Source organism: Paramormyrops kingsleyae, chromosome 7 (genome assembly GCF_048594095.1).
Source record: "Paramormyrops kingsleyae isolate MSU_618 chromosome 7, PKINGS_0.4, whole genome shotgun sequence".
NCBI classification, from domain to species: domain Eukaryota; kingdom Metazoa; phylum Chordata; class Actinopteri; order Osteoglossiformes; family Mormyridae; genus Paramormyrops; species Paramormyrops kingsleyae.
This window is the reverse complement of record NC_132803.1, coordinates 23,341,782-23,366,377: the sequence shown is the minus strand read 5'-3', so window position 1 is coordinate 23,366,377 and position 24,596 is coordinate 23,341,782. Positions and strand designations below refer to the sequence as shown.

General features: G+C 42.9%; 1 protein-coding gene across 3 annotated transcripts in view; it reads left to right on the top strand.

The window, feature by feature from the left end:
• Window positions 1-24,596, top strand: part of col27a1b (collagen, type XXVII, alpha 1b) — a 107,035-nt gene that overhangs the window by 37,071 nt on the left and 45,368 nt on the right. For all 3 annotated transcript variants that reach the window (XM_023807930.2, XM_023807931.2, XM_023807929.2), the window contains exons 8-13: window positions 8,295-8,339; window positions 9,717-9,770; window positions 11,502-11,546; window positions 13,563-13,616; window positions 14,065-14,109; window positions 23,227-23,280. In XM_023807930.2, coding sequence (XP_023663698.2) covers window positions 8,295-8,339; window positions 9,717-9,770; window positions 11,502-11,546; window positions 13,563-13,616; window positions 14,065-14,109; window positions 23,227-23,280 — 297 coding nt within the window. The remainder of the gene's footprint in view (window positions 1-8,294; window positions 8,340-9,716; window positions 9,771-11,501; window positions 11,547-13,562; window positions 13,617-14,064; window positions 14,110-23,226; window positions 23,281-24,596) is intronic.

Genomic DNA, 24,596 nt, shown 5'->3' with positions numbered 1-24,596 from the left:
GGCGTGAAGCGGAGAAGCGATTACCCTTAATTTATATGGGAAAAAAATCCCCCAGACCCCAAAAAAACAGATCATACCAAATAACACACAAAACCTAAAATAACATTAACATATAGTAAAAGCAGGAATGACAGGATAAATACACAGGATATATGAAGTAGAAATAATGCATCAGTGCAATTTCACTTAGCAGAATCAATACAGTCATGCGTTGCTTTAGGACAGGGACACTTTCTGAGAAATGCGTCGTTAAGCAATTTTGTTATTGTGAGAATATCGCAGCGTGTACTTACACAAACCTAGATGGTATAGTTTACTATACACCTAGGCTGTATTTTATAGCCTAAATAGCAATAAAAAGTAAAGTATAGTAAATGCATAAACCGGTAACATAATTGTCTATTATCAGTATCACCTAGTGCTGAATTACAAGGGGAATACCAACATCTAGTACTGAATACCAAGGGAAGTAACAGGGAGTATTGGCACCTGGGACAGAATAACAAGAGGAGAACCGGTACCTGATACTGGATACCAAGGGGAGTACCAGCACCTACTACTGGATACCAAGGGGAGTACCGGAACCTGGTAATGAATACCAAGGGGAGTACCGGCACCAGGTACTGAATACCAAGGGGAGTACCGGCACCTGGCACTGAATACCAAGGGGAGTACCGGCACCTGGCACTGAATACCAAGGGGAGTACCGGCACCTGGTACTGAATACCAAGGGGAATACCGGCACCTGGCACTGAATACCAAGGGGAGTACCGGCACCTGGTACTGAATACCAAGGGGAGTACCGGCACCAGGTACTGAATACCAAGGGGGGTACCGGCACCTGGTACTGAATACCAAGGGGAGTACCGGCACCAGGTACTGAATAACAAGGGGAGTACCGGCACCTGGCACTGAATACCAAGGGGAGTACCGGCACCAGGTACTGAATAACAAGGGGAGTACCGGCACCTGGTACTGAATAACAAGGGGAGTACCGGCACCAGGTACTGAATACCAAGGGGAGTACCGGCACCAGGCACTGAATACCAAGGGGAGTACCGGCACCTGGTACTGAATGACAAGGGGAGTACCGGCACCAGGTACTGAATACCAAGGGGAGTACCGGCACCAGGCACTGAATACCAAGGGGAGTACCGGCACCTGGCACTGAATACCAAGGGGAGTACCGGCACCTGGTACTGAATACCAAGGGGAGTACCGGCACCAGGTACTGAATACCAAGGGGAGTACCGGCACCAGGCACTGAATAACAAGGGGAGTACCAGCACCTGGTACTGAATAACAAGGGGAGTACCTGCACCTGGTACTGAATAACAAGGGGAGTACCGGCACCTGGTGCTGATTAGTTGTGTTTTATTTATGAAAATTATTGTTAAGTTATTGCCCCACTGAACAACATTCCACTTAATAAGGTATTTTGCTGCATCAGTGATGCTGAGCAATTCCTTGGATTTCATGGATATCAGGACTATCGGGAGCATAGAAATCGGATTCAGTTTGCAGATTCCCTCATATAAATCTGTATGTTTATAAACCATTTTATTTGACATGGTGGTATGCTACTTTATGATTTTTTTATGAATGAAACTTAGTCAAAATATTCTCTAATGGCTCATTAAATGTTGGTAATAATAATGGATTCATACTTGCAGTCAGTAACACTGTATAAAACAGTCACACTGATGCTGAAGACCCTGATTTCTCAAGGTTACTCAAGCAAACAATAGAGTATGACTGTATGGCAGGGCCTGAATGCCGCTTTGGTCTGTTTCATGAAAGCTGTCCTTAACCTCTACAATCAGAGGTTAGGTGCATGTTTTTAGTTCATCTGTGTTGTCTGACACAGGTTTTTAGAATAAGAGACTAAAGTATTTCAGTGTTGCAACATTCAGTGCTCTGTTCTGCAGTCTGTTACCACAGCCGTCTGTCCAGATCCAGATTACAGCCCATTCTTAATCCCCAATGTACTAACCTCCCAGCTCTCCTCCTTTTACTAAAAATTCTCAGTCTTTCCACATGATAAAGACCTTAATATTAAATTATATTGTTGTGTATTGCTACATTATATCTTAATCAAAACGAGAGGATGGAGGAAGAGAACTTCTAAAATTATTTTTTTTTTCTGAAGGATTTTAGCTTCTCTTTGAAGATCCAGAATTATCTCAAAATCTAATGCATTAGTATATTTTTACTATATTCAGTCAGTCCCTGGAGCATTTGCAGTTACGGGCCACACTTAAGGCCCCAGTGATGGGATCACGCAGCTGATCGTGGGATTTGAGCCAGCGACCTTCTGATTGCAGGCATGGTATCTGAACCTGGATATAATTCCTGGATGTAGGCATTTTCCAACAGCGTCTCTCACAATGCATGCATTGAGAAAGGCAGAACACTCAGATTTTGGAATCTAGAACCAACTCATTTTCCATAGAAAAGTTCAATAAAAACCAACACTTCCTAAGACAGCTGGACGAAGTTGTGACATTTTACAGCTTTGGACAAGCACAGCATGTTTGCAATTTTATAGTGTGTTACTCTGGATTGGGGATTTTGAATGTATAATTGATGTAGTAGAGAGTCCCTGGGCTATATTTTCCCTTCGCCTGAACTGGACACAGTTAAGACGCATCATAAGGAATCATTAAAATGTTCCAGCGTGGTCCACTGTAGCATAATGTCTGACTGTAAATCGGTCCAGTGCTCAGTAACAAAGGACCATAAATGAGACCAGTGTAAGGACACAAATGTCCAGTGATGCATAATAGGGATGGTAAAGCATAATGGTTAATATAGCAGATTATTTTGATTTTGAATTAAGATCAAAGCATTAACATCAGTAATAATTGGTACTTTATTGATCCCCATGGGGAAACTCTCTTTACACCTCCCCCATCTTGCTCTCTATAGGTGAGAGCGAGCTGGCTGTGAACGGCAGCCACCCATAGTGACACCCAGGGAGCTGGGGGGTTAAGAGCCTTAATCAAGGACTCACAGACGTGCCAAGGCTGGGCTCGAACCGCCAACCTTCTGATCACAGGCACAGAGCCACATACTGCCCCCGTGGTAGCATTGTCGTAGAATTGGTGTGTTGGTGTTGGTAAATGGCTATATCCGGACAGGAAAAAACTGTATGCTTGATGTGCTGATTTTTGTGGACCCAGTTATCTCAGCAGCTGAGTACTACAGTATGTCAGCTACTAGTCTGGCTTTGCACTATGACCTCTGTAGGTGTTGTCATTCGATAATAGTCGACCTGGACCCTTTTTGGTCATTACATGCCTTCATCAAATAAAATGAACATATGAGAGCAAGTCTCTTTGATGTGTGTTTTCTCGTTCCATTTCCTTCTTCGTGTAATCTGTTTTCCAAACAGTCGTTTCCCACAGTGACTCACCAGAGGATATTGATTACAAGAAATGTTTCTCTTTATTCTGGGGAAACATGCTTGGGGTGCACTTCTGCTAATCACACAAAGGTGTGACATCGAGGCTGCTTGCAGCATGCAATGGAAAACAAGTCGATGATAGGGACCGTGGTCTATTTTTGATGATTTAATTATTTGTTGAAAAGCATACAGCCATTAAACCAGTGGAATGTACTTAATATTCAATTTTATTTCTTTGGTTGTACTAATGGTAATTAGAAAAAATGTTTTTGTCTCTTTCTATACAGATATGTAAACAATATATGCGTGCAATTCATGCACACAAGAAACACTGGTTTGCGTGTTTGCATGTTTCTTAAACCAACAGGTTTAAGATCCTCAAGAAAAATGCTGAATTATTGTGTGCTGGGCGTGCAGCTAAATTTGGAGAATTCATTTGATTGGGTTTGTTTAATTGTACTCTAGTGTGACACCCGTTCCAGTGCTGTAAGCTCCATGTGTCTGTTCCATTCCCAGTTAAATCCCAGAAAGTCACCCATGTTCTCGTTTCCTGGATGTTGTGTTATTATAAAGCAATTCCTCATGCTGCATGGTTCTGTTCTTCATCTCAACAGGAGAAACTCTCATAATGACACAGAAATCAGCAGGAAAAGGCAGCAAACACATAATATCCTGCATATTTAGCTGCTATGAGTGCAACCAAATGTTTTGTGCCTTGCAGCACCAGAAAATAGTTTTGGCCCTGACAGTTGTTTGTTAACTAAACTGGATTTAGGTCCAAACTTACAATTTTCTTATTCCCTTTTGTTATTCTTGAACCGTCCCACTGTAGACTAACTGTACTCTGGATACGAGGTACTTACTGTGGAATCGGTTTTCAATCTTTACTTTTTTTAAATAGTCCAATATCAAGAAAAAAAATTAACTTTTTGTCTCCTTAGAGCAGTTGTTCCAGAACTCCTCAAGATCTTACAGGTGCCTCTTTGATCTGCTGCACCGTTACATATTCCATTTTTCTGATGCTGGAGTCCTGAAAACTGACCTGGGCTCAGCCAAGAAAAGGGGTTCTTTGTGGCTTCCTGGATGTTTGCACTTATATCTTTTAGAGCCTTTGGCTGGACAGTCACTCCTGGGAATATTGGCTGTCATCCCAAACTCTCTCCAGATTCTGATTGTGGACCACTAGAGTTACAGAGTTTCACAGGCAGTTCTGTAACCGTCTCCGGAGTGACCTACAGAGACATCAGCAGGTTCTTCATGGAGAACTTTAGAAACTGCAGGTTTGCCTCTATGACCTTAATTTAGGCAAATTCACTTTAGCATTTATATTTTGCCAAGCTGGCCAAATTAAGGCATTTGCCAAACGATTTAAAGAACTTAGCCTAATTATCACCTTTTTGGGTTTAAGTAATTAGGGATGAATAGCCTTTTCCACTTTAAGGTTGAATAGCAGGGGCAGTGCTTAGCACTGTTGCCTCACATTTCTGGGACCAGGGTTCGAGTCCCTGCCGTGGCTCCATGTGCGTGGAGTTTGCAAGTCCTCCCTCGGCCATTGTGGGGTTTCTTCTGAGTAGTGCGGTTTCCCCCCACAATCCAAAAAGATGCTGAGGTTGACTGTAGTTACCAAATTGGCCCTAGGTGTGAATGCCTGGTGTGTGAGTGTGCCCTGTGATGTGTTGGCACTTTACCCTGGTTCATTTTCTACCTGGAGCCTTTGGACTCCCTGTGACCTTAAATAGAATATGTTACAACCGAAGATGGGTGAAGGATTTAATAGCCTCAAACAACCAAAGCGATAAGCACCTAAAGTTTCAGCATTAGTTTTTCTCAAAGACTTTCTGCTACAAGTAGCAAGTATTGAAGAATGTCATCAAATTCACGGTCCTTGATATATATGGTGGTATTATATACAGAAGTGAGCACACAGACACACATTTTAAATCTGAGTCATATGGAAAAATAAAGTGGCACATTTGGCTATTGTCGGATTATCATGACCTGACGAGACACTGTTCATTATTCAAATTCATGCCAGTCCCACTTCTCAGAATGACAATCTGATATAAAAGTGACTTTTATCACCTCTTGATGTGGTCATGGATCATAAAACCACAAAATGGATGGAAAGAACTGGAACAGTCTTGAAAGGGGAACAAAAAATGCCAGTCAATGCTGAGTATTCGCATTTGCAAATTGAATCCAGAATCTGAGGGAGCTTCAGTGTCATGGAGGGCAGGTTGCAGTGTCCCGGGGGGACTTGTCTATATTTTTAGACAAATCTGCATTGTAAAATCCTGGTTTAATCCTGGTTCTGCTGGCTGAAGGCTACGCTGAGAAGCAGGCCGCTTCCAGGCTCAGAGTTTCTAAGACAGCAGTATACAGGAACAAGGTGAAGCAGGAGACATTGGGAACGACAAGAAACCAGTCAGGTAAACGATATTCTAATGCCAGAGATGACCGGTAACTTATCTGACAGTTTCTTCTGAATCGTAGGAAGACATCAAGTGACCTTCAAAAGGAATGGGAAACATTAAGTGCAGGTGTGAAGTGCACTGCTAGGACAGTTTGTATCAGGCTCCTAGAAGCAGGACTGAAGTCCCATAAAGCAAGGAAGGAGCCCTTCATCAGTGAGAAATAATGAAGAACCAGACTGCATTTGCAAAAAAAACAAATATATATTATCACAGACGCTGTCATGCCCCGATCGTCCGCTCCTTCAGTGTGCCACGCCCCCTCGTTAACCCTGTGTGGATTCCCTGTGTTTACCAGCTGTTCCTGATTGTTGTCATTAGTCCATTGTATTTAGTCCGCATTTCCGTTTGTTTCCCCAGTCCGGTCATTGTAATGTCAGCCTGTGTTTTGCCTGCCCCTTTTGTTGCCGCTTCCATTAAAACTCCGCGTTCCCCGATTCCTGGCGTCCTGCGCTTTTGTCTGCGTTCCGTGTGCCATCAAGCGTGACAGACGCCACACATAAACTGAGAAATGAGTGAAACAAAAAAAATTGTGCTGTGGTTTCCTATCTTTTTCCATGGCTGTATTTACTTCATTTCTCATGGTCTATATTTTTCAGTGGAAATGTCTTAGTTGTGATCCTCCATCTTCCACTGGACCCAAGTGAGGTGTAGTTTATCTAATGTTTCCTTCAAATGATTCCGGAAATTACTGAACTTCAGATGTTGTCTGTATAGTTCTAGCACTGATTTAAGTCTGACTTTGTCTAGTGCCCCCCAGGTCTGAGAGATATGTGATTTATGCAGTATTTATTTTTATAACTGTCTGCAAGAGTTCTTAGATTACAGACCACAATATAGAAGCAGTATCACATTACATCATGTCTTAGAATGGATACATAATTAAATGCCTAATTACATCACTGGTAAAGGTTGAGGTTTAATTGACCCCTTAACTTACTCTGTAACATTAGGTTTTGCAGTCACCACTAGTATATCATTTTTACATAGAAATTAAGGCATATTTAAACAAAGAGGCTATTATTCATCTTCATGTAGCCAGTTGAGTATAACATAGGAACCTAAAGGAAGACCACGCTTAGATTTTACTTTGTAGCTCAGGAATATTTTAGCTCTGGTAAGCAGTACACAATACCTGAGCTTAACATACCAATGAAAACAACCAACCAAGTACAGACAATCCGGAATGGGCAGCGAGTAAGGTCAACTTTGCCAGAATGGGAAATTAGATTGAAATGGCTCATTTAAATTCAATTCTAGCTTTTGGGCTGAATTCAAATGCCATTGTCTGGCTAAGATTTGACAGCATAGCAGAAGTATCTTCATGACTAAGTCAGGGTTTATCAGCCTCTGATCTGTTGTCAGGTTTTCCTCGTTGCTTCTGAGCTGCAGCTGCACATAAACGTATCGCTGTTGGTGTTATTGGGCTATGAATGACCATTATAAGAGGCAAATAGTTATAATTATAGCAATAAGCCATGCATATAATCAATAAGGATCATAACAATCGTACTAAACCTGGATATCCTGGATGTGATGCACTGCAGGCAAGTTAGCAAAGGTTATGTGATGAGATTCTGTAGTACTGGGTTTTATTCTAGTATGTCTTCAGGAATGGATCAAGTCTATTTGTGATGCCTTGCAGTTACTGATAGTTTACAGAATTAAAATATGAGACAAGCAGTACTGATGAACTTTAGTTCATTTTTGCAAACATAAAGCTTTCATCATACATGTTCTTCACACATACCTTTGCCTTGGGTTATAGAACTTGTTACACTTTCTGCTGTTAATTTACTACATCAGAAAAGTATGTCCTAATGCCCTTGGGGAGTCTCTGCTGAGACGTGTGGGAATGACCATTAAATATTCCCTAAGAACATTCCCCGAAATCGTTACGGATCCCTGGGGTATGATGAGATATTATGCACAACTGACCTGAGCTTTGAGCTTATGGGAGCTATCAGCCAGTTACTCAGCACTGCGGTTTTGGAAAATGACGACGGGTTTCCTTGCGCGAGTCAGAGTGTTTGTTTTCGAGCGTAGTCTGGAGCTTTTATGCTCGATTCCAATTTTCCATTCTTTATTCTCTTCCCTTTGCTTACATCAGCAAAGTCAAAATGTTCAGTGATCCCGCAATTCTGAGTTCCCCGTCTGGATACAATGATACAATTTATGTTCCTAAAATACAATATGCTCTTGGCAGGCAATGCAAAGCTAGAAGCTATGCTGCAATTTACGTATCCAGTAGAAGTTTTTCACTTTGGTAATAGGCTGCTTGGGTTTTTTTTTTATATAGTAATCATCAAACAACACATGTTTTTAATCAATCAAAACAAGAGACCCTCAGTTGTGTGGCAGGTCAACATAGATGCCAGTGCTTCTCTCATGACTGAAGTTTGTGTTTCTGTTTACAGGGTCAAAAGGGGCACCCTGGTCATCCTGGACACCCAGGAGATCCAGTGAGTATACTTTCTGTTTGCTGATCCCAGTTTGGTTCCGACGGGATTCACAGAGTTGCATATGTCTTTCTGAATTACAGAGATATTCCCATTTCAGAGACCTTATACCAAGTAAGAGGTTGAAAGGTGTGAGGATGAATTCCTAACCTGAGTTCATCTGGGCAAAGTGGTACTGCTGGTACCTCCTTCATTACCCTAAGATGATCAGGCAGCTCTTTTCTGTACACACTTTGCTGTCTATTGGATTGTTTGGTTGGTAAGTGGCCATAGCTTTTGAACTTAGTGTGGACAAATGAGTCGTCACTCAGTATTCCGGATGCTCGTGGTAATTCTATACTCCATTTTTAATGTTCCACGGAAGTTCAAGAGCAATTCATCTTTCGAGCTGAACAGCCCTCATAAAGTCCTCTGCCAAACTTGGTTGAGCCCCAGTGCTATAAAAGTTTTTGTATGAGTTTTTGCTCCAGCATACATGCATAGAAGAAGCTTCAAAATGCTATTCACATGCTGTCTGCAGCATGAACAGCATTAGGATCATTTATCCTAGTGGAGTAAATGAAATACTGCTATATACTGCACCACTGTGCTTGGAATGATCCCATGGGAAAGTCCAGGAGACACATTTCCAGTGTTCAGCCCAGTTTATTTTTAGCTCTTACATTCAAATGACAAAAGATGATGCTCATCAGCGCTGGCAATGGATGGAAAAAGTGTGAGTCAGAGCTGGAAGCCTTTTCTCCAGGGTCAACTGCATGACTTTCCTTTTTGAAAGTTACGGAAGTCGTGGCCCATTGTGAGTTTGAAATGATTCCAAAAGCCCTTTTTTAATTGACTTTGCAGTTTTGTAATATCAAAATCAGACATTTTCAGGAAGCTGCAAGGTTGATTAATACCAATAACACATTTGACTGATTAGAACTTTAGTCTGTCTTGTTATCACAGCTCTGCGTGGCTACTGATAATGTCTGGAGAGTAAATACATATTAATGTTACCTAACTTTAACAAGGCTGAGCAGAAATGTAATTTAGAGGGATGAAGTTTTTTAAAATACATAAAATTCTAGAGAACTCAGATGAATAGGAGTTTGTCCGTGAGTCAGAACCACGTCAAAGGACGTTATATGTGAATGTATTTGCACGCAAGTAATCCTGGCAAAGCAATTTTTTACTCAGAATGGGCCATATGGTATGAATATACCTAACAACAAAAAATAAGACCTTATTTCAGGTCAGGTGCAAACTTCCAAAAACAATATTGAGTAAGCAAAGGCCTTTTGTGGGCAGTTTGGGGGGGGGGGGGCACATTTAGGGGAGAGCTCATAGCCCATAGCCGTGTGGAACACTGATCATTTCTCTCTGTCTTCCATCTTTCCTCAGGGACAGAGAGGCCTGGACGGAAACCGGGGGGACAAAGGTTATCCTGGCAGGCAGGTGCAGTAAAACGTTTGCTGCTGTGCTGGCTAAAGTTTCGCACAAAGTAGACATTTTTGGGGGACTGGGAGAGTAAGACCGGGTTTTCCACCATTAAAGAGTCTCATGAAGGCCTCTGCCAGGCCAGCAGAGATGGGTATGTGTGTGGTGGGGGGGCTTTCCTGGAGACCTGGGACATGGGGGGTGAAGCAGAGTTCAGCTGAATGTCTTTTCTGAAGTTGCAGACTTCACTTTTGTAGATTGTATGAGAGACCGAGCAAAATGTCAGAAGTTATATATCTCAGCCTTAAAAACAGTAAAGTATCTTTCCCTTTGGGTAGCTGTTGGACCCTGGGGCTTCCATTTAGCTGCTCTGATACCTGTGCTTGTGTCTGCAGTATGTTATACTGCATTGAATGAATTGCATTGCATATATTGTATTGAATTTCTGAAAGGCAAGAAGTCTTTAAGTCCCTCGCAACTACAAAATGGAGCAAAGTATTCCAGTCCTGCACAACACCGAAATATCTACGAGCCCGTCACTGCTGGCGCTCTCTGATTAATCTCACGTGTTGTTTTTTCCTGATATATGCTGTCTGTTTGCTATAGGAGCCCGATCCATAAATTATAGCCAAAACCACTGCTGTTAATGTCATTGAGGATGGAAAAGGGGGTTCTGAGCTTTCCTTGACCCCCACCCCCCACCCCGCCCCCCCCTTGTCTGGGTATTAGTTACGGTCTTCACTGTGTTGTTTCCCATTGCAAATACGAGATTCAACAGCTGGAAAACCATTTAATGGGAGCTTTAAACAAGAGCCGTGTCAGGTCTGGCCTTGGGTACGCCTTCGTCAGGGTGCCTCAGGTCTGGCCTTGGGTACGCCTTCGTCAGGGTGCCTCAGGTCTGGCCTTGGCTACGCCTTCGTCAGGGTGCCTCAGGTCTGGCCTTGGGTACGCCTTCGTCGGGGTGCCTCAGGTCTGGCCTTGGGTACGCCTTCGTCGGGGTGCCTCAGGTCTGGCCTTGGCTACGCCTTCGTCGGGGTGCCTCAGGTCTGGCCTTGGCTACGCCTTCGTCGGGGTGCCTCAGGTCTGGCCCAGCCTGATCGGCGCTGTGTGGCGCACATTGTCTGCGCCTGCAGCCAGCGCTCTCGTTTTAAGCCCCATGCATGTGAACGTGTGCCAGAGAGCCCACGCTGTCTTCTAAACACGCATGCAGATCTCCCCAGAGCAATGAGCCGCACTGTGACGGATCAGGCTTTACCGCCCCCTGCCACCTGAAAGCCGCTGATTGCTGCATCAGCTCCTCATAGCGCCTGTCTGCCAGGGGATTCTCATCGTCGGGGGGGGGGGGGCATTCAGGGAGAGAGCGAGACAGACAGAGAAGGAGTCTATGTATTCCCAAGCCTGCAGAATCATTACACACACTTTCATTATCACTATCATGATACGTTCATTTTCTGCTTCGGTGAGCATGAAATTAAACTAAGGTTAGCTAGGGTGGCATCTGTAACTAAATATGGGTGATGCTGGTTTGGCTTTCATTCAGATCCTGGTCTGGAACTGAACAATCAAATTTATTTTCACATGTACAAATAAATGGGGTGAAATGTTGGCTTCTCTGATTTTAATAGCATTTTAATGTGTGTAATACCACAACAGAGAGTGTATTCTTCAATGTGGCCGTAGAGCCGTCTGTTCCGTGCTGTTAATCTATGATGTTTTCTTAATGTTTCAATGTTTTTTTTTGTATTTCAGGGCTTACCTGGGCCTGTTGGTGTTATGGGGCCGAAAGGCGCTCGGGTGAGTCAGATTTCATCCGTTTGTATGAGTATCTCTACTCCCTATGTGCCACTTAATTCATTTATGACATAATTGTAAGACTGTAGCCACTGTATATTCTTATGCAGCTTATTGCTCACGTTAGCCTGACTGGGACTGCAGTGAACCCTGGAGCAGACGTATACAGAGCTCATTGCAGAGCCCCTGAGACCTGGGTTTGAATATTCTCACCCCGGCAGAGAGGTTCACTGTATGGGGTAAAAACACTGCAACATGAAACCAGCAGTCCTGAGCTCACCCTTTGTTGAAAATGCGGAATGTCGTGATTGGTTTTCAAGGAGCAAGCTGCCTGAACGCAAACAAGACTGAGAATGGAAATGTCATCTGTCTCGCTGGACAAATCAGTGCTGGATTCCACTTCTTTTTCATGGATGTTATTTGGGTGGATGGGGAAGTGAGACCAGTGTTAAACAGAAGTTAGATTTTCTGCTGTTTTTGGCACTCGCTGAATTTACGATGAATTCTGCCTCGTTAGTTATAAACACTATAAATGTGAGCACTTGAAGACTGAAGCTAAGACACCCCTGGGTCATCATAACGTGACCCAGTATGAGATCAAATTTTAACAGCCTGTGTGTAATTTAGTCTTTGCTCATTGTTAGTGTGACTGAAAAAAGTCATTTAAAAAAAGTTCTTTAAAATGTTTTTATTGAAAGTGTAACTCTTCATAATGGGAGATTCCAAATATAATGTTAGTTTTGAATGAGGAATCTTTATTTATTATTTATTGATTGGAACACTGTGTTCTGCACATCTCCTGCAAGTCATGACAAAAAAATCGAGCTTTCGTCGTCATGTAAAGGTAACTGTTTTCACTGTCTTCTCTTAACTCAGTGTATGTTGTATAATTAGCACTATCCCGGTCTTTGCACTTGCCTATACACTAACGGCAATGCAGTTTATCAATGGGCTTTGTTAGAAGCTTGTTGGATATTTACTGGTCAGTAAGGAACGCATGTCTCCCCGGTTTCCACTGAAAACCTGCTTCATCGTCAGATTCGGTAATGCTTTCCAGAAAGCATCACTCATTGGCCGCAGTTCTGCCCTAGAGAGGTGGCTGTCTTCCTGCTTGTGAGTTATGAGAACCAGTGAAAACAGGAGACTCTTGGAGGATTCGAAGTGTACCTTGGAAAAACTATTATCAGCATTATGCTGAAACAGTGGTGCTGGCTGCAGGCGTTTCCAAGGGATACCACATGTCTATAAATTAATCTTGACAAATTGACTAGGTTAATTTGGTGCCTGGGTGGGTAGAGGGCCTGGTGCCCCATGTCGTGGGTTTAAAGGTGTCACTGGCACGTCAGCACAAGCATTCTGACTAACGTAATAGTGCTACTAAAATCCCAACTGCTGTGTTCTCTCCACCGTTATGCAGAAAACAAGGTACTATACTGCACTTTCAAGCACATACACATCCATAAATTCTGGACTTTTTACTGGCATGGTTTTCTGATGTGGTTTGCTTTTCCCTGCTCAGGTGATTACATCTGTGGTATTGTGTTACTCCGCTACCATACCGCTGTCGTGGCTCGTGGTGGAATTTCCATTTTAAAGCCTGTGGTTCTGAAGCCCCGTTTCCTCTTGCTCTTGAGGTCCGGCTTGGTCCTGCGGTCCACGGGCAGAACACTGTTCTTGCTGAATGTCCGATGTTGGCCCATTCTGCCGCCTGTGTCTAACCCCCTTTTTCTTCCCCGGGCCCAGCAGCCGATGTGGATACATCAGTGATCCCTGGCGTGAGCGTATGTGCCCTTGGACTACATCGTGGAAGCCAGCACCATGCAGTCCATGGGCATATACACTTGCCTCAAGGCTTAGTTCTTCATGGAGATCCCCAAACCCCCCCTCCCCCCACACACGCTTGGTCTGAGCCACATGGAAGAACTGGCTCAAGCCCCCGCCCCCACCGCCCCCCATCCCGCCCCTCATGATGCCCTGATACCCAATAACCTCACGCCGTCTTCCCGCTGTTTCTTCCAGGGCTTCATAGGTGTCCCTGGGCTTTTCGGCCTACCTGGCTCTGACGGTGAAAGAGTGAGTTTCTCCCGATCTGCCCATCCTTCTAGATGAAGACCCATGCAGATAACGCCTCTGATACTTGCCTTGGCAAACCCGCTGAGGCGGGGGAGACTGACGGGTCTGGGAATGCGTACTTGTGTCCAAACTTCACACATACCTGACACGTCTGAAGGAAGCTGCTCAGTCCACTTAAGAAAAATCAGGAACACGTCTTGCGCGCGGCTTTTAGTCGCGGCCCAATCAGTTTCCAGGAAGTTGCTCGGCAGTAGTGATTCCCAGCCCTTAGCCATCAAGAGGCGTGGAAACAGCTCAGGCTGGCTGAGCCGAATCTGAGTCGGTGCTTTATCATGATGCTCGTCCTTGGCAGAATTCGTTTTAATATTGATGGTGTCTAAACATTCAGTGATTTCTCTTTTGCTTTTCATTTTTTTGATTTCCTTCTTCTTCGTTCTTTCCTTTCTAGGGTGCTCCTGGAGTTCCAGGGAAGAGGGGGAAGATGGGTAGGCCGGTAAAGTTTTCTCTCAACATACTTTATAGATAACAGTCATATGAGATATTTACAACACCGCCATGTTTGTGTGTTAAAGGATGATGTCCCCCTTAAGGGAAAAAGACAGAATAGGCCTCTGTTTCAGTAAGAAGCAGTACATCTTATTAGGAGGAAACTCCTGGGAGATGTTTATTTGTCTTTTCGCATCCCAGTCTCCACTAACGGGGATTTCTATGATTTTAGTATCATAAAGCTGTGGTTTTTGGTGTTGGAACTGAAGACAGATCATCTGTAAATAACTGTATTCCTGTCGCTCATTTCCCCTGTGAGTCACGGAGGTGCTCAGCTTTATAATAGAGATGCCTCTGTTTCCCTGTGCTAGCATGCTGCCATTAGCAGCTACCTGCTTACTTCTGAAGGTCCTTGTGGATGGAAAAGCTGTAGATGTATAAGCTGGTGGTGATATGGGTGGGTGGTGTATGTCTTGGCGTGTTAGGATGCTGTACCTGTGACCAGTAGGTTGTGGGTCTAAATCCCAAGGCTTGGTAGAGTGCTTTCACTGTTGGACCCTTGAGCAATGGCCTTAACTCCCAAAATGCCCCAGGGACTGGCTGACCTGACCTGAGTTCTGAGTCACTTTGGATAAAAGCAGCTGCTGAATACAGTTTATTTTGAATGCTGTTCAGAGTTTCTCCTGCTGACAGGAAATTTACTGTCTTTACTGAATATTTCAACATAATCTGTCCACAAGAAAATTAGTCATAGCCAGCTGAGGTCAGATTTTTTTAACATTCATGTTGTGGAAAGGTTTGAAGATAATGCTGCAGACAGGCAAGCTAACAGGCATGCTAACAGGTTTGCTAACAGGCATGCTAACAGGTTTGCTAACATATTTGCTAATAGGTTTGCTAACAGTAGGGTGACCAGATAATCCATGTCAGGGAGGACACTCTGAGCTAGGACAGGAATTGTAAATTACCATTTCAATTAAACGGACCTGGATTTCACTTGAGCACTGAGCTCTTGCTGTGTGCTGATTGGTCAGTCTCCTATAATCATGCATGTGTCACTAATGCTAATGTGAAACAGCTGGATGAGTCTTTCAGTCAAGGAAATAAACCAATCAAAGCACAAGAAGAGCTGAACTAATTAGCCGAGCACAGGAGCCTTTCAATTTGAAAGTAGTTTGTAAAACCTGAAGTAGCTCAAAGTGTCCTCCCTGACATGGATTATCTGGTCACCCTAGCTAACAGGCATGCTAACAGGCTTGCTAACAGGTTTGCTAACATATTTGCTAATAGGTTTGCTAACAGGCATGCTAACAGGCATGCTAACAGGCTTGCTAACAGGTTTGCTAACATATTTGCTAATAGGTTTGCTAACAGGCTTGCTAACATATTTGCTAATAGGTTTGCTAACAGGCATGCTAACAGACTTGCTAACAGGCTTGCTAACAGGCATGCTAACAGGTTTGCTAACATATTTGCTAATAGGTTTGCTAACAGACTTGCTAACAGGCTTGCTAACAGGGTTGAAAATCCACATCTGTCTCCCTTCTTGCAGGGAATGAACGAGTCTCTACAAAGTTAAAGTTCCTTGATGTACAAAAGGTCTTTGTTAGAAACGCAGTGAACTTGTGTGGTTCTGTAGCATCACATCATTTTAAAATCTGCTTATTATTCATTTTTCACACTGGGGCTGTAACTTGTGCCAAATTGTGCTGGCATCTGGATTGCGAACGTCAGTGCTTCTCCACATATGCCGGGTCTCCACTGACGATTATTGGCGATTATTAAGCCAGCCGCACATTAGCATAACGTCAATCCACAAATGCTCTCCTGGCTCCGAATCTGCCCAGCATTTTAAGCCACATTACCGCCATGCCATGTACCTTTCTCGATGCCAGCTTAATAATCAGCTGTCCAACACAGGTAACTGTGGTGAGGTCTGTGAATGTCCCGACTGGAAACGGGCCCATGGGTTTGAAAAAAGATGAGTTTCTGTGGAAAAAAGGGGCCTTAATTACTTCACCCATCATATAGTCACAGCATCTAATATGGGCCTCTTTCTCAAAGTCACCCTGGGCTGATTTGGCAGTCGGTTTGTTTCACTTACTGGGCCAATATTTTTTTTCTGCTTCTCGCTCTTTGACAGCCGCTCATTTTCATTTAGAAGAGGAGGACGGAGTGACGGCAAGGGCCAGTAGACAAAAAAATGATTTCTGGATGAGACAAGATCCGTCAGATGGGATGCAGCCATACTCATAGGCATCGCAGGCCGGTGCTATCGCTAATGCGATATCGCTAATCGCAAAGATGGCTGCCTATAAGCCATTGTATGGCAGAATGCTGGAAGTCAGAGTTTCTTATCCCAGACCCCAGGAACCCCCAGACAGTCCACATTTCTGCCCCCCCTAGTTCCCACACCTGTACCTGGTATTCAGTGTTCTTAATTGCTTGGTGGCTTGGTTCAGATTTGCTTTGGAACTGAGTTGAGGAACAGTGCTGTAATTTGACTGAAAGAGTGTGGCAGGATTTTTTTTCTTGAAAATTAACTGATTTTTGTAGTTTCTGTTCATGCTTCAGTTGTCAGGCACATTTAGTGGTGAGGTTCTGCCCAGAATGATGTGGCGGGTGTATTTATATAAGGTGGTAGCTTGACTAGGGACCTAAATGCAACAAAGGTAATTTAACTGTTAAATCTGTAATTTAAATTACTTGTAATTTCAACAGATTTGCTAAATCTGCAATGTATCTAGTTTTGAGTTATGAGGGAATTACAGTTGTACCGTACAAGCGAACAATTTGTGACCCAGCTTCCATACTGCTATTTTGTAACGGATATAACTTGATGATTATTCTGACAAGTGCTTCAAGATGTTATCATGTTCGTCCGCTGTACTGAATATAGCCATGTTTCAAATTTGTCTCACTGAATAACACGTCTGTTGTTTAAGGAAATGAGCCATTTTCACAAGCCTCACCTACAATCCACTCACCACATTAACATAAAAAGTTGTAAGAAATGGATTCCAACTTTTCCTATGGTAAATTTACGAACAATTTCTTGCAAAATGCTTCTTGCTTTTTAAATAACTGTAAAACACCGCTTTCACCATTCCAGCGTACTTTACAAGGGTATTTTTTATGAGCAGAATTAACATAATCAGTCGATAACGCCAGAGACGTAATTAAAGATTAGCTATTAACCTCAATAGCTTAGCAATTCTAAGCACATGTTACTTTGTATATAGCTATTTTTCAGTCATTGGGTCTTAATTAATTTCTTAGTTGTTCCAAGGAAATCTTCTGGAAAATGTGAATTTGATGTGATGCATTAAAATAAAAGAAAAGAGTTCTTGATGAATTTGCCATGTAGTAACAAATTATTGTCGGTAGCCAATTTTCCGAGCACATCGTGTATGAATTCACCATCTTAATTAGCGTATTTTTGTTTTTTCCTCTGCAGAAGCTGAGTTAGATGATAAATATGAATGTAGTTTATGATTGTTATTAAAAATGAGAACAATACAGTATATATAACAGAGCATAATTTACTAAAAATAAAATGAACTGGATAGTAAAGAATGGATGCCAAGTATTGACAGCATCCATTGCTGTAATGGTTTTTGATTGCAGCAGATTGTCCCTGGTGATTCTGTCTGCTGTTAGCAGAGGGGTGTGGCCTCTGAGCTGAGTTATCTGTGTATAGTGTCAAAGCGAAGCATTTGCATTTCCCAGCTCACAGCATTGTTACAGTGAGCTGCTTTGTCTCAGCCTCACTTGTTTATGCTGGTGCCAAGGTGCAGCATCGTCAGATGTGAAGCATCATGCTTGTCAGCTGATTTTAATTATGAAGTTGTCCCTGTGGTGACGAGCTGCTGCACAGACTGAGGCTCCTTGCTATGATGTAGAGCGTGCCACTGTGAATCATCGGGGGGGTGGGAGGGGGGTGGAGGCAGGCAGACGTGCACTGTGATTGTCAGATAAACACAAAAGGAAGACAGATGCTTTCTTGCTAAAGTGGAGTTTATTCTTCAGAAGAGGCTGGATAACTCTCTGCAGATTAACCCTAAACTCACTTATCCTCTCTCCAGGTCCATATATGGGAAAATTAAGGCAATGTACTTGTTACAATTTCATCATCAGGAAGACAGAATTTATCACTCTCGGAAGGGAGTTTATTTCTCTCTTAACTTAAAGTCGCATGTGGCTCACTGTTCACCAGAATGCTTGTGAATGAATTACAGGGATTGCAGGGAGTGTTTCTGGGGTCTCCTCCTTTCCCTCGGTGAGAACATCTCGCAAAACGAGGAACAACTTGCAGAACAGAGACCTTAAGATGGAAACTCACCCTCCTCATCTGTCTGACTGTTCTCTTAATGGTTTATCTTCTCAGACATTAGTCTTCCTTTTTTGCACATGTATCGGGGTCGAGTATGTAATGTGAAGTCTAGTATATTGTAAACAAATGTAGGAAGATGGACGCCATGCTTTTATTACCGAGTTTTACTGGGTCTCCTTGTGCATTCCCACTTTCACCATCTTCCTCTCATTTCTTCATCCAGCTTTCCCTGCACTCTCAGAGATGGTAAACATGTGCAACTTTGCTTGTCACTTGGGCTGTACCCTCACAGGTCTGCCAATTGTACCCTATAGCTGTACTGTAGGTAATTGTACCATTTAAGGTACAGAAATGAACTCTGAGGAACATTTCGGTACCACTGATGAAAATATACAATTACAAGGGTACAGCCCCAGTGACAAGCAAAGGTACAAATTTTTACCCTTTTTTCTGAGAGTGTTTGCCGTGAGAATCACATGTATGCTGCTCTTTGCTGCTTTCTGTTGTGCCCCCTTAGGCCTTAGAGGGGCCCAGTCCATTGGATAAGCAGCCATCAAACACAGGGATCTTCTCCTCTATCCAGGCCCCGCCTGCTTGTCTGTCTTCGGGGAGCGGTGACTGATTCTTGGACCCCCTTCCCACTCTGGACTGTAGAAGATAGCAGGGAAAAAAACAAGAGTTAATTCTGGAAATCCTCGAGACACAGAGCCAGCTTTCTCTTTCTTGTAGGCCTTGAGTGTCGCGGAAGAGGGTGTGGAAATCACTGAGCGAAAACCCTTGAATCAGGGCACAAAACCTTAGACTCTGGGGAGCCTAATTGGTGTTTCTTCAGCAGATTTTTCTGCTTATTCATAGATGGAGTTTTTATGTCCAGTTGATCCATAGAAAGTCTTCTGAAAAATCGGAGCTGTTCGGCAAGTTCGTCAAACTGAGAATGTAAAGCTTTGTAGTTTGTGATAAAGAAAATATCACAGCTGTTAAGAAACATATGAAGATGGCCAGACTCATTCATTCTCGTTTTGGGTGCTAAAATGAAAGGGGTTAATATTAGAAATAGAACCCTACTATGTTTACACTATCTTAAATGCCACAAGCTGTGTAGAGTATTCAGTCAAGTAAGAGGTTGTTGAGTTTGTAGTGGTGACCTTGCTAACGTGCTGTTTTCCATTGTTCTGTTCAGCTTAATGAGACAGGTGTAAGACCGTGAGCACTACCCAGGCTCCGATGCCCCGTCTGAAGCCACTCAGTGTGAATGTGGCTGGTGTTTGGCAGTGAATTATGGACTGGAATCACATGCCAGGCTGTCTGCATTCCTGTAGCATCAGCGCTAGGACTGTGCTGGACAGCTTGATGGACAAACGGGATGGATGAGGGAAACACATTCATCTCATCCATCAGTCACGGCTTTGCTGTCAGTCAGCATAAATACGAGAGTTAGAACAAAGTCATTGTACATCTTATGCTTGCAAAAAAACCATCACTACGGTGTTACACTGGCAGAGTTTGAGATGAATTGAGTACTTCTGCTCACCCACTCAGTTGAAAGAGAGAGACTGACTGTAAATGCATGAGTTACTGTCTGCAGATCAGTCTTCAGAGCGAAATGCTGACAGACCCTTAATTCTACACCTACGCAGCTCCAGCCGCCTGTGGCCGAGGCATTCGTCAGCTCAATGGCTGAAGTGCCCCAAAGCAACTAGCTTCTGATGATGCATGGATCCAGCTGGTCTCTCACTTCACAACTGCCCTTTGCAAAGCTTGCCCCAGGGTATTCCTGGCTTTGAAATCCCATTATGTATAGACAAACAGAGATACTTGTACCATGGCAACACAGACTTATTGAGGAAATAGATTGCTGCACTGTGTAAAAACCGACTATAGACCTGAGATCATTCCATTGGCTCCCCTCTGCGGGAGACAGAGGCTGCAAAGAGGCGTGTGTATTATATCTCACCCCCCTGAATGTTCTCCACCCCCAGAGGGTCTAGACCTGATCAGAGGTCATCAGACACTGTTGCAGCATGGATGTTCACACTCTTGCATGTGGAAATTTTAACCTCAGCATTTTCATTTGTCCATGAGTTGTACCACTTGGACAAAGAATCGAGAACTGAAAGCAAACAGTCAAACAAATATAATCAAACGTATGTGTAGCTGCAACAAAAGTATGTTTTTTTTTAATGAGTTACAAAAATTAACTGTCCCTGCATATTAACATCAATGTCAGATTGATGTCGGGATATTGTATCATCTGATTTTCTGGATCCATCTCATGATTATGTACCTCAGTCATATATAAAACGAGTGCCCTAAGAAATACTAGCAAGGAATAATCATTACAGTCAAAATTATCCTTTTTCTGTTAACTTTAGTCTGATTTTCTCTGGGGTTTCTTAGCCATCGAAATGTGCTTTCATTTGTCATTTAGGGTTGTTTTGGATGCATGACCGTTTACATGAAGAACGGCAGAGAATGTTGACTTTGGCACGAGGGCTCGCATGCACATGGAGACGTTTACACATGTGGAGCTGTGCACTTTTATTATAAAATCCTTTACTCCTGGCACGACTGTGGGGTGTCTTAAACTTGGAAAGCCTTTCAGGAGTGCCATTAGTCGTACACGATAAGGTAGGAATCCTGACATCCTGGCCAGAAAGAACCAAAGCCGTAATCGTGTCCTGAAATAGTGAAACACTAAGGAAACTTTGTAGTGGGGATTGTCTTCTATATAATGTAACCGTAAACCTAGAGAAAAAAGGACTCAGTCAGCATATCCCTGCCACTGGTTAGGGCCTCTGCCAAATTGCTAGGAAAGACTCGGCCATGGAATTTCCTGCTGGTCTGACAGGAATGAAGGTTTCGCTTGTTTTCGAGAAGACTCTCTAGCTGCTTTTCTGTAAAGACCCATGTCTGCATGCAGGGTTGCTGCCGGACACTTGCAGGTACACTAACACCATGTGCATCCATGCACCCGAGATGGAGATGCTCACTTACATTTGTGGAGATTAATTTTGAGCATATGACAGGGGTGATATACACCATCTGTTCTGCAGCTGTCCGGGAGACGTCAGGTAGCCGACACGGCAATATCTGGTGGGAAGGGACACCCGCTGATTCAGTAGAAGGGATACCAGCTTTCGGCTTAGCTAAGATAAAGCCCACTGAAGCTCAAACGTTAGTTATTGGCTGCCTCCAGAATGCTGAAGGCAAGAATATTTGAGAATGAATGTGTGTACTGCTAAGCCACAGCATTAACAAACTGCTACTGACCCCACTTGTTTGTTTGACACATGCACTCACACGAGTGAAATAAGTCAGCGGTCATGTTAATTGTTTTTTATTGTACTTATAAGCATTATGTTTATAAGTGTTAATTTGAAGTTAGAAAAACTGTTATTGTTGCACATCTTGGCGACGGAATTACTTCCAACTCCAGAATGTTTCTGACATGTTGCTTTTAGTTGTTTTAACGCTTTAATCTGCTTACCAGCCTAACAATGCAGGAAGCCATCGCTTAGAACGTCTCTTTGTACCGATTTATAACGTCATAAACCGACAGAACAGTCGTTAAAGCTGATACTCCAAGAGATGCAAATGTTTGGGTTGCCTAAATTTCATGTGGCTGCTATTCGCTTCCCCATTTATTTCACTAGAGCATTTGTTTACGAATGCATGAAAATCAGAGTCATTCATAGGAGAAGCGGGAAGTTAGACTGAGTATGTTTCTTCTGTGTTTTACTCTGTCCCGGCCAAGAATAAGGCTTGAGTTGGCAGCTGACTCTTGTGTACCATCGGAAAGATGAGTGCTGCTGAAAAGATAGTTTCTCATCAACCTAAATGGGCAGCCGGCAACTTTCCGGTCATTCAGAGATCAGGGCTCTTTCATCACTGAGGCTTTATCTGTCAGGTCAAACCTGGTTTTGGCAAACAGGTTCCCTCAGAAAGCTGACGTTAGAGGGCTTCTATAGCATATTTCTGGGGTCTTTACCAGTTATCCCAGCTGTCTGTATCTGTCTGGGTTGATCTGAAGAGCAGTGTGGCTTTCAGTCCTTGCAAATGCTGGGAAGCTGCAAGGAATGTTTGGACAATTGCGGAAAATGTCATGTCACCAGCGCAATGGTCCACTGAAGCCTATGACAGGAGGCAAGCAGAACAAGGGCAGTGTGAACCCCCAAGATAGGCCTTCACATTTACATAATTAAGTTATATCCCCCCCAATATCAAACTCTTTCCTAGGGCCTTGCAAGAGCTACAGGTAGAATTTCATTTATCGAGAGGTTCTGCATTGTACAAACAGAGTAAAATAGGATTTGCATTAGATAAAAATTTAGAGGCATAACATTATTAGACTTATTAGGTTTGCTTTGCTGGTACAGTTTAATTCCACCACTTGTACATCTGTCAATACTCTGTTTATTTTGTAGGCAAGGAAAGCCTCAGACTGGACTTTTATAGTGGATTATTGTTAGCTATTAAAGGTTTAGTACCATCTGATTTAGTTTAAATAAATCTTTGTTTGCTTAGCTATGTTCAGAATAATATACACAACTACAGTCCTCCCCAATTCTCTCCAGAAAGTAAACTGTAGAATTTATAAACTATCCAGATAATAGCAGGCATCTTATTTATATTTTCATCAATGCAAACTATAACTGTTTTTCTCAGAACTTGTCTGTTGAGGGTCCTATTTAAAATAAAACTTTTAAAAAGTTGACCTTGGCTGCTTTTTCATGCATTTGCAGTAGGAATTCTGTGCACTGGGACTTTACAGCCCCTCTTTCTCATTCCCAGGGCTTTCCAGGGGATTTCGGTGAGCGAGGGCCCCCAGGGAATGACGGGGAGCCGGTAAGTGAACAAGCGGGGGGTCCCCCCCCCCACTCCGGCTGGGCACGCATTATCACTGTGGTCTCACACCTGCTGTGTTTGTGGGCACTGTGACCTAGTGTAAGCACTAGATATCTCTATAGTTTAATCCTGTAACTCCTCTGTAGCATTACACAGTCTTATTTTCTTTACAATTTCACCATATTGATTGTAAAATTATAAAGTTATATATAGTGCAAATAGGCTGTACTGTTTTAGCTCAGATGAGTATTGTAGAGCTTTCTGTATGTATTCCCTAATGCCTTATGTTAAATTACCAAATTTTCCCTCTATTTTTTTACATATCAGTCAGATTTTTGGGCACCACTTTACAATAAGGCTCCCTTTGCCACTTGTAAATGGTAGTAACTCATTAATAAAAAGAAAACTGTGTTATAACTTGTTTAAAATTGTCTATTAATGAGTTACAAAGTGTTACAACCTAATTAATAACCAGATTATAAACCATTCATAAACTCTTTTTATGGGTAGCCTTATTGTAAAGTGGCATCGATTTTTTGCAAACGCTACCCTTCCCTTGCCAGAATTCTGTATTTAAATATGAATTTATGTACATTTTCTTTCACATCTTTTAAACAAATTACAGTATGACACCAAAAACCACCAAATAAGAAGTAAATTCATTAATCCCTAATTTGTTCCCTATTAGGGCAAATTCAGCCGTTTAATTGGTCTGGTGCAAGCCTTATATCTCATGCCTTATATCTTACATTGTTGGTTGTCCCAGTTGACTGGTGCAACCCAAAAAACACTCAGCACAGCCTCTGCAAAGCAGATATAAGACGCAAGAATGTCATTGTATTTCTTTGATCTTATCCTTTATATTTTCTATGGTAAAGAGGAACTATAATCCAGTCAATCAGAGGCTGAAAGTTTGGGCATCACAAGGATAAATCTCATTGTCATTAGCTGTTAAAACAAAGAATCTCTAAAAATGCGTATGTGCGTGACGCGGGAGCCAGCCCTAACCTGCACATTCTTATGAAGCTGCTTTCAGCCTGTCTGAAAATGTATGGATCAAAGCAGCAGCCTCGTTTTATCAGTCCTTCGATAGCAAAGGCCCCCCCTCAGTGCAGATCACTGTGTATTTGCGGTCTTTGACTTATGTGGTTCTGCTTTTCTTACTCTGGCTATAAAATGCGCCTTTCTGTGTTTGCTCTGAATATCACTGAAGAGATAAATCCGAGAATCAGCTAGTTGTTGCTGCCCGGTAATTCGAAAGCATTAAGCAGACCTACTGTATGTCAGTTGTGGAAGCGCACAACTCTGCGTCTGAG